Source organism: Pocillopora damicornis, chromosome 14, assembly GCF_964200805.1.
Source record: "Pocillopora damicornis chromosome 14, jaPocDami1.2, whole genome shotgun sequence".
NCBI classification, from domain to species: Eukaryota; Metazoa; Cnidaria; class Anthozoa; order Scleractinia; family Pocilloporidae; genus Pocillopora; species Pocillopora damicornis.
Window position 1 is genome coordinate 17,178,624 of NC_142683.1, and position 19,393 is coordinate 17,198,016.

The 19,393-nt window shown below is 38.1% G+C and overlaps 1 protein-coding gene across 1 annotated transcript; it reads right to left on the minus strand.

The window, feature by feature from the left end:
• Positions 1-608: 608 nt before the first annotated feature.
• LOC149034787 (uncharacterized) lies at positions 609-14,008 on the minus strand. Its single transcript, XM_089194470.1, has 5 exons — positions 13,912-14,008; positions 12,735-12,896; positions 12,396-12,473; positions 6,180-6,247; positions 609-5,694 (listed from the first exon to the last, which is right to left on the minus strand). The coding sequence occupies exons 1-5, from the start codon at positions 14,006-14,008 to the stop codon at positions 2,623-2,625; spliced, it is 3,477 nt and encodes a 1,158-aa protein (XP_089050596.1). The 3' UTR covers positions 609-2,622.
• Positions 14,009-19,393: the final 5,385 nt, after the last annotated feature.

Consider the following 19,393-nt stretch of genomic DNA (forward strand, 5'->3'; position numbering starts at 1 on the left):
TACCAGAAATGATGCTTAGAGGACACTGTCCTAAAGTGAACAAAATAAGCATAATAACAACTACTCTGGGGGAGTAAGGAGGTATATGAATTGTAAGAGACCTGACGTTGCGCGAGGATTGAGACGAATGAAAACTGAAACAGACAAGGAGATAGTCGCGTCTAATGAAGCGCGTAGAAGAATAAAGTTGAGGGCGATGAAAGAAGTGCGCGTAAAAATGGGAATAAAGGAAAAGTACGATGAAAAATAGGGAAGAAACAAAAGGAAGGAGAAAAAAGAGATGCGCAAATGTGAAAAGGTGTAAAAACTTGTATGAGGATAAAGGTAAAAAGGGCGCACACAGGAAACAGTATGAACACGTCCGTCGGCATTCAAAATCGTGTGACAATATGGAGAACGGTAGACAGTGAAAGAGACACAATCGAAGAGGTGGCGAGCGTTTGTTAAGTGGGTGGGGGCTTGAAACATGGAATGTCAGTACACTGTCAGCTGCAAAGACTATCAACTTGACGGGTCAAAATAAGCATTGAAGTCCCCATAGGATCTGTTCTCTCTACATCTCACGTGAATCCCTAGAATATGGAGACAGACAATGAAAATCAACGCAGTTTTGTATTTTATACACTCTCTATTTCTCTTACACAAAAAAGTAAAAAAAAGTACAATACAAACTGCAATAAATTGTTCAAGGCATTAAGTAAAGTACGCGCTAAACGGAGACACTAAAATGAACCCATTTATTCCCAAGACTGATCATAACTTAAATTCTCCTCACAAAATCAATGCACCGACAAACATGGTGTCAATAAGAATTAGAGAAAATCTAAACTGGAGGATTATTTTTCACTAGAAACGTTATGTTTCATCGAATTCCCAGAATGAAGCGACAAAGAAACACATTCTTATCAGTTGGGAGAATTTTTCTTCAGAACTTGGGAGTTAATGAGTTAATTAATAAAAACTAAGGTAAATAGACAAATAGCTTCAACTTTAAATACAAATAGCATCAAAACAATTCACACAAAATACACTGACATTATAAAAAGCATATTTAGTTAAAACTGTCCCAGCTTGTTGTTAAAATCCTACGTTACATCATATTCAACCGTGTGCGAGGTTAACTATTACATTTTATACCAGCATATACCAAAAGCAGTTATGAAAACCTGCCAAAAATTAAGATTGATTTTACAAAAATTTCTTTTAAAACAGCCGTCTACCTTAAACTTTTGACCACATAACGGGTTCTAATCACAAAGCGTGCTCGGAATACCTAAGTATAAATTCTTAAATCTAACAAAGATATCGTCCGACATCTTCAAATTATACTAAGGTAAATTTAAAGCCATGAAAAAAATTTGAACTGGAAATTTTCAAAAAAATGCAAGTTTTATCCTGAAGCCGTCAACCTTTTTACTGCGGACTACATTTACATTTATTCATAAACATTTTCACTAGAATAATTCCCATTGAGGACTACATGGCTTACTTCAACTGTTTCCCTAATTTATTAGCGTAAACATTTTCCTACTAGAAACAACAAATTCCATGTCACATACATTAAAAGTCACAGCTATGGAAACTTCAGTTAAAGTAAACTCTGCTTCGCTATTTCCTTGTTTAGATTACATGGACAATTTGTCTGTCGTGGTTTTTTAAAACAAACAGATGAGTGTTTGATAAAACGGACTAAAATTCATCAAACTCGTTTGATTGAAAGCAGGCCGTTGTAGTCAGCTCTTTGACTTGTTGTAGGCCTTTTTCCTGGGAAATTTCAATTTTTGTTTCAACATTTGTAAGAGTCATATTAGAAAAGTCAAGTGGGCGGAAAACAATTGTTGGCCGGGCCCACGGGACTAGAGGCTGGCCACACCCCTGAGAGTAGGTCTAATGTCTCTAACATATGGTCAGTAAATTCAACAACATCATCTCTGATGATTACTTCTTCAAATTAAGCTTAGAATGGCAATCTTGGCACTGATGGAATTGGATTGCATTAAAATGAATTGAAAAAAAGTTGAAAATGATAATCAATTTTTTTGTAAAGATAATTGCAAATTGCAACAAAGTAATTAATGACGTAGAAAAACCATTAAGATTAATTCACATATGGCTGCGAATTTTGCAGATCAAATTTTTTAAATTAAAATTTCGCCACCTTTTGCAAATGACAAACTGTTTCTTTGCTTATCAAAAGCTTAGAGTATCAACGTAATTAAAACCCTGTGGACAAGCTCCTGGTTGTGTACAAGAAAAAAACCTTCAAATTATTTCCCATACAACTGATTGCAATAAACGAATAGATCTGAGTGTCCTTTTGGCGAAACGAAAACCTCGTAGTCGCCTTCAACAACTTCAGGCATTAACAACAAAAGCCTTGTTGCATCTTGTTCTCTTCGCAAGCATCTAAATTTGTAAAGGTAAAAAAATAGCAATTCCATTGAACAAAATATACTGAAATAGTCTGTTTTATTTCTTCATCAAAGTAAAGTCACACATCTCAAGTTCCATTTAACAAAAAAGTGAAAAGTCATGAAAAATAGCCAAAAAACTCCAAAATAGAGAAGCATTTAAACCTTCCAAGTTCCTGCGTCATTCATTTTGAGATGAAATAAAAAGTTTTCATTTATGTGATTTCATATTTAAATTTTCTCTTTCCTTTGCCATGAAGTCAAGAGTGACGTCATCTCCAATCAGCAAAAAGGGCGCCCAGTGTTTGATGTCGCAGAACTTGTCTGATTCTCTGAGGCTTTTCATGGCCAGGTTCAGTGACTCGCTTGCTCGTTTACCTCCTGCAAGTTGTTGATAAAAGTATTTCATGAACTCAAGAGTAGCCTTGTCTTCAATCGCCCACAGGGACAACACAACAGACCGAGCACCAGCCCCCATAAAAGCGCGCGCAATGCCAACCACACCTTCAGCCTTGATTTCGCCCTGGCCGCTGTGGCAGCAACTAAGCACAACAAGTTTGGCCCGAAGTTGAGCATTCAGCACATCTCCAGTTGTTAAAATGTAATCCTCCTCCGTTGGCACAGTGGATATTCGGTCTGGGTCAGGTGTAAGAGCAATTTCGCCAGTTTCCATACATCCGTGTGCCGCAAAGTGAACTAAGGAAACGGAACTGAGTCTTTTCAACACCTCACGTTTCGTGGCCTGACTGCCAGTGATTGGCGTGATATTCAAAATTTTTCCGATCATTTCTACTTCTTCTTTAGCACACGGAAGCTGCTCGAGGACTTTCTCTCCCTCGCTGTTAGTAACCTCGGCTACCCACGGATCTCCTACAAGCAACGCGCCACTGCTTTTGTGATAATCATCTGGGCAATCGGCGATGAGTCTAAGACTTGTTAACGATGGAGCGAGTCGGATTGTGAACGATTCACACAGGTAATTAGAATTACCATTCTTCAATGCAGCGTAAGGAGCAAGCCACAGGGGTCCATCGGGAATAATGACTAGCTCATCCCCTTGAACCAGGTCAGCCACTGGCTTCATGACGGTATCATACAAAGTGCTCAAGCATTCTTTTTGTTGGATGGGAGGTCGAGGGCTGTCTTCTTTAGTTTCCTCGTCCACTTTTGAACGGCTCCCCCTCAGAGCATCCAAAGATCGATTCTCGCATCTCACATTAGAACGAACACCAAGTTGTGTATAGACACCGAGCATGAACGACTCAAAGGACTGGCTAACTCCACTATTCTCTGAAACAAAACCTTTGAGTTTTCTTTGTCTTAACCGAACTTGTTTTCCTTCGGAAACAACCCAAAGATTGACGTTAGCTTTGTCCACTGCCTGAAAGACGGTGTTTGATGGAACGTTTTTTAAAACTGTGAAATCTTCATCTTCTCCCTTGTGGTGACTTGTTCCACCACAAAAACTGGATTCCATGAGGTCGGTCAGAGCTTGAGCTCGCCCTTTCTCAGCAACAAATAAGGCTTCATCCACATTACCTTGTTCTACGAGAACTCTCCACAAACCCGTATACGCCATTTGATACTGATTTCGAAAATTAACTTTCCACTCATCTTTAGATTTTAGAAGTACTCTCAAGAAATCGAATACGTTTATGCTAGCTTGATAATACTCAACGGCTTTTGGCAGTCCACCTTGCAACTCAAAAACGTATCCTAGTGAAGAGTAGGCCATTGCCTCCAAGGATTTGTCTCCTACTTCTTTAGCTATTTTAAGAGCTAGGTTGTGGTACTCTATGGCTTTTTTGAAATCACCCACACTAATATAAGCATTGCCAAGATTGCCATAAGTCTTACCCTCCCCATGCTTGTCTCCTACTTCTTTAGCTATTTTACGATCTAGGTTGTAGTACTCTATGGCTTTTTTGAAATCACCCAGACTAATATAAGCAATGCCAAGATTGCCATAAGCGTTACCCTCCCCATGCTTGTCTCCTACTTCTTTAGCTATTTTAAGATGTAGGTTGTAGTACTCTATGGCTTTTTTGAAATCACCCAGACGGTGATAAGCATTGCCAAGATTGCCATAAGCACCACCCTCCCCATGCTTGTCTCCTACTTCTTTAGCTATTTTAAGATGTAGGTTGTGGTACTCTATGGCTTTTTTGAAATCACCCAGACTAATATAAGCATTGCCAAGATTGCCATAAGCGTTACCCTCCCCATGCTTGTCTCCTACTTCTTTAGCTATTTTAAGGTGTAGGTTGTGGTACTCTATGGCTTTTTTGAAATCACCCAGACTCTGATAAGCATTCCCAAGATTGCCATAAGCGTTACCCTCCCCAATCTTGTCTCCTACTTCTTTAGCTATTTTAAGATGTAGGTTGTGGTACTCTATGGCTTTTTTGAAATCACCCAGACAGTGATAAGCATTGCCAAGATTGCCATAAGCGTTACCCTCCCCATGCTTGTCTCCTACTTCTTTAGCTATTTTAAGATGTAGGTTGCGGTACTCTATGGCTTTTTTGAAATCACCCAGACTAATATAAGCATTGCCAAGATTGCCATAAGCGTTACCCTCCCCATGCTTGTCTCCTACTTCTTTAGCTATTTTAAGGTGTAGGTTGTGGTACTCTATGGCTTTTTTGAAATCACCCACACTCTGATAAGCATTGCCAAGATTGCCATAAGCGTTACCCTCCCCATGCTTGTCTCCTACTTCTTTAGCTATTTTAAAATGTAGGTTGTGGTACTCTATGGCTTTTTTGAAATCACCCAGACGGTGATAAGCATTGCCAAGATTGCCATAAGCACCACCCTCCCCATGCTTGTCTCCTACTTCTTTAGCTATTTTAAGATGTAGGTTGTAGTACTCTATGGCTTTTTTTAAATCACCCAGACTAATATAAGCATTGCCAAGATTGCCATAAGCGTTACCCTCCCCATGCTTGTCTCCTACTTCTTTAGCTATTTTAAGGTGTAGGTTGTGGTACTCTATGGCTTTTTTGAAGTCACCCAGACGGTGATAAGCATTGCCAAGACTGCCATTAGCGTCACCCTCCCCATGCTTGTCTCCTACTTCTTTAGCTTTTTTAAGATATAGGTTGAGGTACTCTATGGCTTCTTCTCCCCAATTATAGAGATCTATGACTTTCTTGACATCACCTGAACTTGCACTACCGTGGTCATGACTAATAGGATCTTTTTCCTCCATGGACTTATTTCCCACTTCACTGACAGACTGAAGTCTTAATGACAACAAGATCCTATTGTATTTGTCAATCTTCTTTATGTTAAGGGTTAAAAATGTGGAAAAAACAAAAAAGATTATGTTTCTGATCATATTGATATGTAATAGTCCATTTTAACATTTGCGTGCTTGGTTCCCAAGCCTCTGAACAAGAGGGATGATAAAGGGTGACCTTGTTATGTTAAAAACATTGCTGCTTTTTAAATGCAAACTACTTTGTTATTATCGTTTCTAGACAAATTTGGTCTGGAAATTAAAGGGTTATTTAAACTAATGTAACAGTTATTGGCATGGATAGTAGAACTAAGTCAAATTGGCTAAAAGGAGTAATTTCATTAATAAGTCATGAGGTAATAACTTCTCCTATATTTTTAATCACACACACTTAAAGTATATGAGCTGACAAGTTCCCATCATAATTAATACCCTTCTTTGTATTTTCTCCCTTGAAACATCAAATTGTGGAAACTTTTTTTTTATACCCACGGTTAAAAATGAACGATTCCTTCAAAGGATACAACTAGTCCCTTATCACACCAACTGATTGCTTCTTCAAATCTCTTCAATTCAACACAAGCAGCGGCTCCTGTAGGCAACAACACAAAGAAGCATACTATTACTGTAGCTTAATTTTGAGAAAAGAACCTGAAACCATTGAAATCATTACAGACCAGAAGAAAAAAAAAAAGACAAAACAAAATGAAACAAAGAAACTAAACGGAAAAGAATAAACAGGCCCTATTAGGTTTCAGTTAGATTTATTTAGCTTTACAGACAACTGAAACTTTTAAGAACAATTAAATTGGGATCAACAACTCCCACAAAAACACTAAGAGTTAGGTAAGTCCTGATCCTTCTTTCTAAAACAGCTAGATAGTGACTTAAGAGCGTGTCCACGAGAGCACTGGGCGGTCGTGCTACATGCCATCTCACCGATTTCAATGAAACCTTGTCAGTTTAAAGGCTCTACCCCAAAATTAAATAAAAAAACAGACTGGTTTCTGTTTTGGTTTTTTCCGTGGGGAGATAGACCACCCCCGGTTTTTCTTGGTTTTCACTAATGAAATCGCTTCAAATAGGTAAAATATATGAAGCTCTCACTGCGATGGTATTTAACTGATTACTTTGAGGATTTGCACACATATTTTTACATCCTTAGTTAATGGCCGCCGCGAGCATCAGTCAGTTTGATTGACGGCTTGTCAATCAACGGAGGCAAATATACGACTGTGTTTTTAGACTTTTCGATTCATCTAAATATTTTACAACTTTGAGGTCAAATATCTTCCGTTGCCAGAGAGCTACAAGACTAATCTTAATTACCCTTTATAACCCATCATTTCATCTCTGAAAATTATCCAAAGAATCTTTGGGCACCACCGTATTTTTGTCTTGGATACCTTTTAAAATCTGCGATTGTGACATTTGCTAAAATCAGGACATAGGGCTCTTGTACAGAACAAAACATTAGCCTATACTTTGATCGTCTATTATTATTATCGCACAGTTTACAATAAGGAAACTGTAACAGGAGAGGAGATTTTAAAGTCACATGTCGCCTGCTTGTTGACGTACAAGTTCCCGAGTGTAACAACTTCGGCTTTTCCATACCGCGCATGACGGGAAACTCTGCCCCCCTTATTTGATAGGAAATATCAATAGCCCCATAAATTCATTAATTACGCCATGTTTCCAGAAAATAAGACTGGAAAATGTTTTTTCCACTTTCCACCATCAAGAAATTCCACGTATAGAAATAGTATTTGTAGGGTTACTGCGTGACTTTTCATGAGAAGTAAAAATTGTTCATCTTTTTTTTTCAAGAAGATACTTCTAGAAAGTTCTTAATCCTTCTGTTATCTTATTTTTCTGTTTTTTGACTGCAAATATTATTTGCATTTGCTATTGTTTTCGCTGATTGTCATGGCCTTTCCTGCGTGCACGTGCGAGCTAGTTCATATACAGGTCTCTTTCGAGTTTCTCTGGGTGGTGTCGGGCTTAGGTGTGTGGGTCTGGCTCGAAAGATATCTGCACGCTGCAACACGGGTTCCTATGTTTTCTCCTTTTTCTTCATTTGGATTTTCATTCTCTTGCTTGCATTATCACACATTTATGTTTTTTATTCCCTCAGCGCGTTCCCTCAGATTTGGAAGTAGGCCGTGAAAAGTCAATATTGACCAGAACGGAAATCCTTTTCTATCACTACTTGTTTCAGAGAACCCCCGTCATTTGTGACTTTATTTCTCAAGAAAATGTGTTTTTATTTGCTATTTATTTCCATTAGAACATGAAACTAGGTCCTCATAAGTTTTTTTTGTCTCGTGACTCCCAAAAACCAGGTTTGCGACAACATCAATTAAGAAATCAAAGGCAATTACGCCTGAGAAATTCGCTTGTAGCCTTCTACCCGCGGAAGGCAACTCCATATAATGAAACGTTCTAAGACCTCTGTAAACTAGAGACATTGCGTGATGTTGAGGGTGAAATATTTACCCTAAATCTGTGACCCTCAAACGTATCACGTACTCATACATGTAACGTCCGGAAAATGTCACGCATGTATAACACCGTAGGCGCACCTGGCGAATTCTATCCATTGGCTTCAATAGCAAAGAGACAACTTATTTACTATTTGTATATGAGCAAGCTTATTTACCCTACTTGAAAAAATCCTTGATGAAGTCTACTATTGTCAGACGAAACGCGTGGGAGATAAATACAAGTTTTTACTTTCTCAGTTCGTGCAGTGATGCTCACTAGTTTGTTCCGTCAAAAACGCTTTTAATGTGAAGTCACGTCGACCTCGACAGAAAAATTAAGTTCACCCTGTCATAATCGATGGTTTGATACCGTAAGTACCAATTTAGGTACATTATTGGGCTTTGATCACAATGATAAAAAAAATGTGCGTTTTCTCACGCTTGCCACGTTTATTCTTTGGAAAATTATTTTACTGGAGGGCGATGTCCCTTACCTTGGCGCGTCTTGACTCTGGCCGACGAAAATTATCGAGGTGAACTCCATGAAATTCTAGTCAAATGTTTTAAAAACTTTGTCTACCCTTGATTTGCACGCAGAAAAAAAAGGCAAATTCCGAACGGTATTTCAAAATATTTTATTTTTTTATTCATTAGTCAATTTATGAACTGTTTTATAGCAGCCCGAGGAAAAAGCAAAATTGAAACAACCGGCGTATCGGTCAAATGAATTCCAATTTTTTCAACAAGGAGTTGGTAAGTTCATTTTTCCTAGTAAATTTAAGTGGGGGTCATTTTTTTGTGACAGCCGATCAAAACTAGACATCTCTGAAACGTCTCTGAAACTCTTTTTAAAGAGAGTTTACACTTCCAGTAATATTTTCCTCCTTCTCGCAACAGCGCAACAGACATTTTAATCCTATGTAGTGTAGGTGTATCAGTTGTATTACGTCTTCATAGTGATGTCATATAAGAAACCGAGTGTCTAAAAAGCCCTCAATTCAATCTAACACTCGAATTGATAAAGTCAAGATGGTGCAGTTGTCTTGTTCCTTTGCAACTAACTGTAGAACCAAATGTTATTTTTCTCGCGCTGGACAGGGACGGCAACAGCTCATACCTCTAAATTCGTGGGTATACAGCTTAAAAAAAACATTTGAGAGACATCGGTGTATCCCAAACATGCGTTTCGTCCGAGATGGAGCTTATTCTAGCGCGTATTGGCTTATTTGGAGATTACGAAGGCCGAGATTTCACGATGTACCTCAAATATCGTGCACCACTTGGTGTGAGATTCAGACCTTCGGGTTCGTAAATGCCAGTATCCTCCTCATAAAAATCGGAGACATAAAGTGAGAGAGAGATGAATCTACTGATGGCAGAAGAAATCAAAGCTGGTAGCGAGTCTTCCTGGTAGCGGCAAGGTGACTGTAAACCTAAATAGAACGCTTACTGTAGCTGCTATCTTAGAGTTGGCAATGAATAAGGAAGAAGGGCAAGAAGAGCGCTTATCTGAACATCAGTTTTCCTAACTGGTGATTTGTGACTGAGATGAACTTTATATCATATGATTGCTAGGGATACGCAGGTACTGTAGAGGAGCTCACATAGATAGAGGTGGGCGATCCTCTCTCTGACTTAAGAACTGCGACAAGTTTATAGCGCAGACCAACTGGCACGGTTTGAAGCACCTCAGGGTCTCACTAGGCTCATCACATTAGAAACCTTCAGCAAACTAATCGTAGAAGCGGGTGGTTATCAGCAACGTGCACAGATTTCTGAACGTGGGTCATCGCGAGAACTATACCCAATCCGTCATAGACGGAACAAGAAAGCAAGATATTCTTGCTAAAAGAAGGATGTATCAGGACGTTTCAGTCATTGGCTGCCATCCAAATGTACCTTGACAAAGACAAACACAGTGAGGCCGACAAAAAAATTGCGCCTAGGATAAGATCAATAGGAAATGGACTAAGACCGGCTTGCCATTCTATAGGGGATGGCTACGTTCAAGGTCGGACCTCAGGTAAAAATTCTGACGAACAATCCTTAACTAGCCAAGTGGACTTTGGATGGGCTCTTTGGAAAACACAAAAAACAGCCACCTTTTCTCAGAAAGCAGAGAATTATCTCTTAGACGTGTGCTGGACAAGGGAGGAAACTAGTAAGGCAACCGCCTCTAATGTGATTTCCCAAATATCGAGAGATTTTAAGAGACGACACCGGTCAGAAATGTTGTCTAAGACTGACCGGTTGATACAGCAGCAAATCGCTCAATACTTCAGCCGGTTATCTGCCGTAACAAAAATTGGTTTATTGATGAGGTCCCCCTCTGTAAATATGAATGAGGACGGAGAGGCCGATGCCAATGATCTAGCTTCAGAATTCGAAACTGACCGAACAAGGCAGAAGATAAGGAGGAACCTTGCAAAATTTAGACAAAGACTGCAGGAGAGGGTACAGCTGCTATTAAGCTAAAAAAAGAAAAAAAAGATATTTGCATCTCACTTTTCTTTCATATTTATTGTCTTTGCTCACGAAAACAACTGGCTATGTCTTGGGATTTCATCAAGGGAGATTTGCAGGAAGCCTACTCGTCAAATTACTGCTGGCTCATTCTTATTTTAAAATTTTACAAGTCACGCAATTAAACCCGGCAACACTCGATCTAGAGAGATGTGGATTTATATGTAGTGATAGAATGCTTGAAAAAAATATGCAGATATTTTACAATCGAAGCAGGCAAATAGTCATAGAGATCTGCAGATTATTCTGAAATTGTTATTTAGCAGACAGCATGAACAACGCGCTTGAATAATTCCTACGGAGAGTCTTCGGGTCACACAACAGATGTTAGCTTAGCGGAGTTCTACATGGAAATGTTCGATGGCGGTAAGTGACAACGACAACAGTATTTGAATTTTATTTTCGGGATAGAAGCACGGTTTTTAGTCCGATAGAACTATTGATATTTGCTCTCGAGCGAGAGCGTAGAATTTCTCGTCTGTAAAAGCCGAAGTTGTAGTACACTGGAACATGTAGTAATATCAACCAACACGCAGCATGTGACTTTAAAATCTCCTAAAATGAGCAATGATGATTCTAAACAATCAAATTATAGACTAATGAATGTTTTGTGCCCTACAAAAGCCATATCTGCTGATTTTAGCAAATCTTCAAAGTAATAAACGACTGAAGAAAGAAACGCTACGATTTTGCCATTGATTTTTCGTCTACATGCATCTCTCTAAACGTGAAATTTTCCATTCCTACAAAAAATCTCGAAAGTTTTTCACATTTTTTACCTTTCTTTAACAACCATCTTGTATAAAGAGCTAAAAAATGTAGGTTTATTTGGTCAAGTGACCGCCGAGAGCAAGAAGTGCGTGACAGGTGTAGTTAAGAGAAACTTGTCACAGTCGCAGATTTTAAAAGTCATCCAAGACAAAAATACGGTAGTACCCAAAGATTTTTTTGATGATTTTCAGACATGAAATGATGGGTTATAAAGGGTAATTAAGATTAGTCTTGTAGCTTTCTGTCAACGGGAGATATTTGACCTCAAAGTTGTCAAATATTTGGATGAATCGAAAAGTCTAAAAACACAGTCGTATATTTGCCTCCGTTGATTGACAAGCCGTAAATCAAACTGACTGATGCTTGCAGCAGACATTAACTAAGGATGTAAAAATACGTGTGCAAATCCTCAAAGTAATTGGTTAAATACCATCGTAGTAAGACCTTCATACATTTTACCTATTTGAAGCGATTTTCTTGGTGAAAACTAAGAAAAAAAAGGGGGGGTTGTCTATCTCCCCCCAGAAAAAAAACAAAACAGAAACCAGTTTGTCTTTTTGAGTTTTGGGGTAGACCCTTTAAACTGGCAAAGTTTCATTGAAATCGGTGAGATGGCATGTAGCACGACTCTCCGGTGCTCTCGTGGACACGCTCTTAACATATCTGACACCTGTGACTCATTGAACTTAAGGAACTAAAATATTCATGCTAAAATTGTGCTTTGCATTCCGCATTGAGTTCTTCATCCCGTTCAAAATAATATTCTTATCATGATTAATGGAAGCAATGGCGTAGCAGTCAAGAGCTGGATTCAAATGTACATTTATTTACTCTTATTTACTCTTAATTAAAGTCAATTGAGACAAGATTGAACTCCATTTAACCTCATTTAACTTTAGAGTGTTGAGTTCTTTTTTTTATTACTATTATTATTATTATAGCACAGCTAACATATCTAACCTCTCACAATTGCCTTAAGGAAAGTTGGATTTAACTCAATGGCTGCTTCTGCATCCCTTAGTGAATCCCGGTGATTTCCTGTTATTGAAATAAATATCTCTGATTAACCATACATGTTGCAAACCAACTACCATTACTATAATTTTGGGAAAAACTTGTGATGCTCGTTGATATCTGGGGTAAGAGGTTACTTCTTTGTATATTTGAGAGGCCAAGATAAGATGTAAATTTTTCCGGGCATGCATATAAAATCATCACCTTTTTCAGAAAACTACTACTGAGAACTTAATAGCTTCAAAATAGAAAAAAAAATGCATATTAAAGCTCTCATCATCTTACCAAGTTTAGAATGTGCAATAGCCCTGTTGTTGTGCAGTTTGGCCTTCAGTTCTTTCTCGTTGCAGTTCATTTTAATTCCTTTGGTGTAAAAATGAATAGCATTGATGAAATCTCCTTTCTTGAAGGCCTCATTACCCTCATTCCTATAAACATCAGCTGCGGCTGCAAAGAAAAAATAAAATAATTCGAAAAAAAATTAAAAGTCAAAGTCTGTGGTCGTAGTAAATAATTATTCGTGTATAGTCAGAGCTGCCAAGATCTGAAGATTTCAAATCTGCAGATTTTCAATAGTTATGATGATGCTAACAATGTAGGTGACAACATGGGTAAGAATAATGATGAGAATTATAAGCATCACTCAACTTGAGACAAACCCCTGGAGATGAGAGATTTTGGAGATAGGTTTCCTAAAATTCCTATTCCCTGGCAAAAATTAATAAAATGTTCAATTGCCCCACACAATCTTATGTAAAAGGCGAAATAATTAGCAATTTCACTTTCAACTAATTGATCAAGCTTTAAAAACTAATTGACCAAGCTTTAAAACCTAGACCTTGAAGCCTTATTTCTTCTGAGCCATTTGTTAGTGAAAGTACACTATCTACCTTAAACACCTCCATATTCAATGATAATTAACACTTGTACTCTACTGGAAATTAGATGTGACAGTTTTTATTCAAATTCCCTAACGTCAGTCAGGCAGGGTTAAGCCCCCTTCCCCCCCTCCCCCCCCCGCCCACCCTCTTTCGCTTGGATGAAGATCAAATGCCTGTGGGTTGCTTGAGGAGAAAGGAGGGAATGTTAAAGGTTTCAAAGCGATTATGTTTCATTAAAATAGAAAGATGATGGTGATGACGATGATGGTGATGATGATGATGGTACCTATGATGCAAACTTACAATGGATTTTATATGATGATCAAATAAAGTCTTAACTTATTATAACTTTGTGTTAGTGCTTTGAACTGTTAGTAAAGAAAATAGCAAAAGTTTCTGTGTCATAAATCTTCTCAATGAATAGCACATTGTAATCATAGAAGAGAGTCATGACTGGTCAAGTATCCTTTAAAGTGGTCATACAGTGTATGTATCCTTTTCCACATCTGCTTGCATTCTTGAAACTGATCGAATAGAAATTGCTCTAACAATAACTGAAGCCGAAGTTGAACCTAGCTCACCTCGTAAAGTGTCCTCGTCAAAATCTAGTGCATTTTCTTTGTCAGGTAAGTCTTCATTTTCACATGGAACTTTAATTGAACTTCTTCCGGTAGCCATAGCAACTGTAAGAAGACTGATGCTTCTTAAAAAGTTGTTCTTTTAGGTCATCCTGGCCTGAAAAAAAGGTGATTGAAAATGGTTGTAAACATCAGTTCAACATATTACCCAGTAGCAAAATAAATATTTTTCCCTCCTGAGAATGGGAGGGATACATAGACACAAAACCAGAAGCCAATTAAGAGCTAATGTCAACATGCATCAGACAAACAGCGGCAAGTCGCCCATATTCGTTTTCTCTCCTACTTTCATATTTTGTAGCCCAATATGTCCTAATAATTGTGGTGTATTTTTTTGTGAAAATACATTTAGTTTTTGAGAAATGATTTTTTTCGTTCGACCGCTCAAATATGCAAATTTTCACTCTGAATATTACCCGAGTTGTGTGACCTCATGTAACGAATTTACTTGACCTCCGGCATTTCTGTTGGCACAATCCTTTGTTTTATCATCTAAACTTAATTCCCTGACACTATTGAGGCTGGTAAAACAATATTTATTTTTTGGTGAATATTTTTGTCCGACATACTTTTTTTATGTCGAAAAGTAGCATCAAAACAAAGACAGTTTTAACAATGACCAATGAGACAGAACCTACTGAGCTTCTAGCTTTTAAAAGAAAAAAGGATGGTTATAAAGTAACTGTAAATATTTTCTTGTGTAATTGTGTTGTTCTATGGTGAGACGAACTCAAAGTCCGGCAAAATTTACTTGCTAGCGATTGTGAAATATACATGGTGTGCCTACTTGTCGCCACCTTTCATTGGCATATCAAGGCATAGATCACTACAATTTATAAAAAATCTAACATAACACTCTTACCTAGTTTATTTATGATTTTATAAGACCAATAAGCTGTTTCGATCATTATATTACGCTTGGGTATTATTTTTTGCCGAGAGCCCAGGTTTTACGTTGTGTTTTCCCCTATCCCAGTTATATCAGAGGCTAGTCACGCAATAATTGATACCAACACAAATGAATATTTACCCTGTGTGAAGATTTTTTTTTATGTTGAATCGACAATATTACAATACGTTACTTTTGTGGTCACTAATTGTTGTTTCAGTGGCAGCGTAGCAGTTCAAAGCGGGTTGTTGCTTCAACGCTATTGAAATTTATAGTAAAGTAAATGGTTTGAAATTTATAGTGTTCTGGCAGGAAAGCAAAGCATGATGCTCTGGGAATAAAAACTCTTAGGGGCCTTTTACATGATATCGGAATGAGTTTTGTTCAAGAATGAATTTATCTCGGTTGCCACATAATACCAGAGTAAAATTATTCGAAACGAGTCATTTCTGAAGGAGTTTATTGAGGTTTTCATTCCAGAACGTAACACTTATTCTGGACAACCTTTTGTACCTGTGTAAAGTAAACGCGGTACGACACTCATAACTTTTCATGTGATGAAAGAATTTGGATATATATGTATTACTCGCGTTGTTGTTGTTTTTTTTTACATTACCGAGCGAATTTCAAGTGATAATTTCAGGAAGTAAGAAGCAACAACAAAAGGATTCCTATCAAAGTGAGGTGCCATTTTCAGTCATACGTGATCGGACACCTTGAAAACAAAGGATGACACGCAAGCAGTTTACTGCATATTTGACATGAAAACTGTTCGTGGATATTGACAGGAAAATGAAAGATCCTTAAAGATCTTGGCAAGAAAATGAAAGATCCTTGAAGATCTTGACAAGAACTTTGAAGATCCTTGAAGATCCTGGCAAGAGAATGAAATATCCTTGAAGATCTTAACAAGAATTTTGAAGATCTTTAAAGGTTCTCGTAAAGATCTTGTAGGATCGTTAAAGATCTTTCAAAGATTTTCATCAGGGATGTGTCACAACAAGGCGAAAAATATAGAAAACGCTTGGTAGCCACTTTGGAAATTTAGCCGGGCATTTTAAGGTTGTTAATTCAAATGTGATTTATTATAGTGTACACGTAAATACGCTAGTCATAAAATCAGCAGTCCACTGTTTGCAACTCTGCACAATTATCATGATAATATGCGAGACTTTGTTCGACGATTTCCGCTTGCTGACAAGTCTTTCCACTTGATACAATTTTACCCCGGGTTTATATTTCCTTTTGCCTTTAGAAGCAACAATAATCTACACGATCTTTACTTCTTACCGATCGCACCATGTTGTTTTTGCAACCACACCTTCGGGCATGCTCCGTAGAACTTTGACCCCAGTCAGGAGGTATGGCATCAACGAAATGACTCGGATTAATTGAAATGTTTTCTCTCTTTCATATTGGACTATTTCCTTCTGGCATTTCAAACTAAACTAATAGATAAATATTCACCACCCAAAATGCCTTCAATGAAAATCACGAACGGGTAGCACTCATGATTTTATGTGGAACAAGCAAATGCAATTAGGCAATCTCATTTCAAATTTTCGTTAAATTTCCGACTCGAGTTATGACGAACAAGAACGAGGAGCATGTGGTTCACTCGTTAATTTACGTGGGACAAAAAAAAAGAGCAAAGAAGACGATCATTTATTCCAAAATGTATGTGCAAGCTGGATTTCGGCTTATTTTCATTTTCCACAGGTGTGCTGATAAATATTCAGTTACGCTATGTTCTTAATTTAACCTACATTTTTTTAAAAAGAAGTCAAATAATGTGTTAAAGAATTCGTATTTTGATTTGTCGCCTTAAATTTTTCTCTGACCGAAAATACCTGCCAAGTTTTGTATCATTTAGTAAGCTAGGAGCGTTTCCATCTTCCCCTCGAAACATGTGTTTGTGACAACTGTTTCCTCTTTCAATTTCTAACATGCGAACAGGATGTAACACGTAGACGGTAGTTGATAATCAAAATAAAAAGGAAAAAGGCTTCAGATTATCTCGTAACACTCAGTTTTCTCGGTTCTCACTAAATATTCTTCTAAAAAAATAGACTAAGCAGGGACGCAGCACTTTAGATCGATAACATTTTCATAACTTGCTCTTGTCTGCGATCATATGGCCTAGTGTGTTGTTGCCGGCTCACTTTGCTGAAAGACCTATATGAAACCAAGACCCCACGCCTCATACCGGATTGTCTATATTTTACAATGTAAAAAGTTTTTCTTTGTTAATACAAACTGGCAATGTTACTGATGGAACACTGCGAGTGGGTGAGACAAAAATCCACTTGGTTTAATTAATTATTTCTGAGCTTACCTTAAAACGACGTTTCGTCAACGACGGAGCGTTTAAGTCGTCCTTAAGAACCTGTTAAATTTGTAAAATTTTGCAAGACCGAAGATATTTTGATGAGTTCTTCAGAAGATGACTTAACACGCACGGTGTCGAGGAGTTACTCTTTTCCTAGTGGTCTCACGCTGTAGAAGTATTTGATTATATTCCTCTGAAATTTAGCTCGCGGTAACGCAGATGCAACGCTTCGAGATGGGGATGGCGAGCGTTAAAAATTTCTCGCTGCCACCAAAGATGTTCATTCGACCGCGACAGGATACAAATGACCCACTTTTTATTTCACGACCATAACGATGTTTTTACTGTTGCGTGACATTTTCAGGAAAACCAGAAGTTGATGATGTAATACATTGTGGACTTCCCCCAAGAAATGAGTCATAAATGGAGAATAATACACGGGCGCGCGTAGATGTGAATTTGATTGGTGGAGTACAATTCAAGCACGTGAACAATTGCCTAATGCTCATGTTTTGCAATGATTGGGTTTTTTCTGATTTGTTGTTGTTTTATTTTTTTTATGGTACGTGATGGAACGTGGGTTGTAAGGCGTGTTCGATGTGAGTAAAAGAGCCGAAAATACTCGTTTAACTTAAAATTGATACAAAAAATGAAATGCGAACCTTTCATATCCCGATAAATTTTGACCTTAATCAACGAGGCTCTCGCGAAGGCCACAAACCACTACACTTATCAAATGAGCCCAGGATTTCTGGTTCATGCCTTTTTTTGTACACAGCCCCTGATCCATGACATCATTTATAAAAACGTTTCCAGTTTCTTTTCCTGAAAGGATTTCTCGGATTTTTTTATATGGCGGTGACATACCTGAGTATTTTTACGAATGTGCCGTATTTTGCCTTGCCCCCAGGCTCGTCACTATACAAGCAAGGAGTGAAAATATTAAGCAATGCTACACACCAATAAGTTATTTATGATCCAACTGCTTTTTTTTTCTGTCAAGTCTTTCCGCTCATTTCTAATAAGGCGGGAAAAGCAAAGTGGATAGAGAAGCGCAGCGTGCGCAGCCGACCGGTTAAACAAGTTTTTTTTACAGTACAAAATAACTAACTGTACACATGCGCTGTATACATATATTCGCGTTATTTAAACTCTACCTTGTGCAGTTGGATTATAAACCAAATTATCTTGTTGTGTCCCTCACCGACGCAGCACCACAGTTTCCTTAGAAACTAAGCCCATTTATTCATACGTTGTTAATTATAATGCTTTCCGCTGGTGCGAGGCCAAAAGCAACCAAAATAAACTTAATAGACTGCACTTGGAGTAGAAATCTCCCAAAAACTTAGCATACTTCGTATACATATACCTTAACATTACTGACATACTTCTCGAGCGCTTCACATAACATTATTCTCTCACTTTCATACGATTTAATTAGCTATACTTTATGTCAGTACATCTATTATTTTGACATTTTTTCTCAGTATTTTTGCATGTTTCCTTGTTACTCTAAACGCTTAACTTATGAGGTAAGTGTTAGAAACACAATCCACAAGCATTCCTCATGTTCGAAATGAGAGAAAACGAGTAGCTCCTAGGACGAGAGTGGGCATCCTGTGATTTTTCTTTCCTTCCAAAGTAATGCGGTTGCAAAGGATGTTCCTATCGTCGTTGAAAAGCCTTTCCCAAAAGAAACTTATTCCCCAACTACGCTCCCTGACACAAATTAAACACAATTCGCTTTTCGGCACAGAGAGAAGTTTATTAAGAATACGAACGAAAAGTAAACAACAGCCAATGATGTGCTGAGTAAACCTCTCTGCCACCCTATGACATCACGTAAAATCACCGAGGGTGGGAGGGTAGGTGGGAAGAAAAACAAAACAGTACAATACAAAATATCTGGTGTTCGCTTGAGGTGAAAAATGACGTGAAATGAGACACAAAACTCCTGAAGCCTGATACTAGAAGGCGTGTGTTGCGTGTGAATTGGTTTAGGAAAACAAACGTCACGACTCACAGAAATAACAGCGTTGATCTTGTGTGCCCGAGTGATTAAGGCACTAGGTTCCAGGTTAAAGTCCTTTACCCTGCAACTTACTGGATTTGTTCTCGATTGCTCGAGCTCAACTCCTTGGCTGCACTTTGTCTATAGGCGATTGGTTTGCCTCCGGCCAATTGAGATTTTTAAACTCTACGTTTAC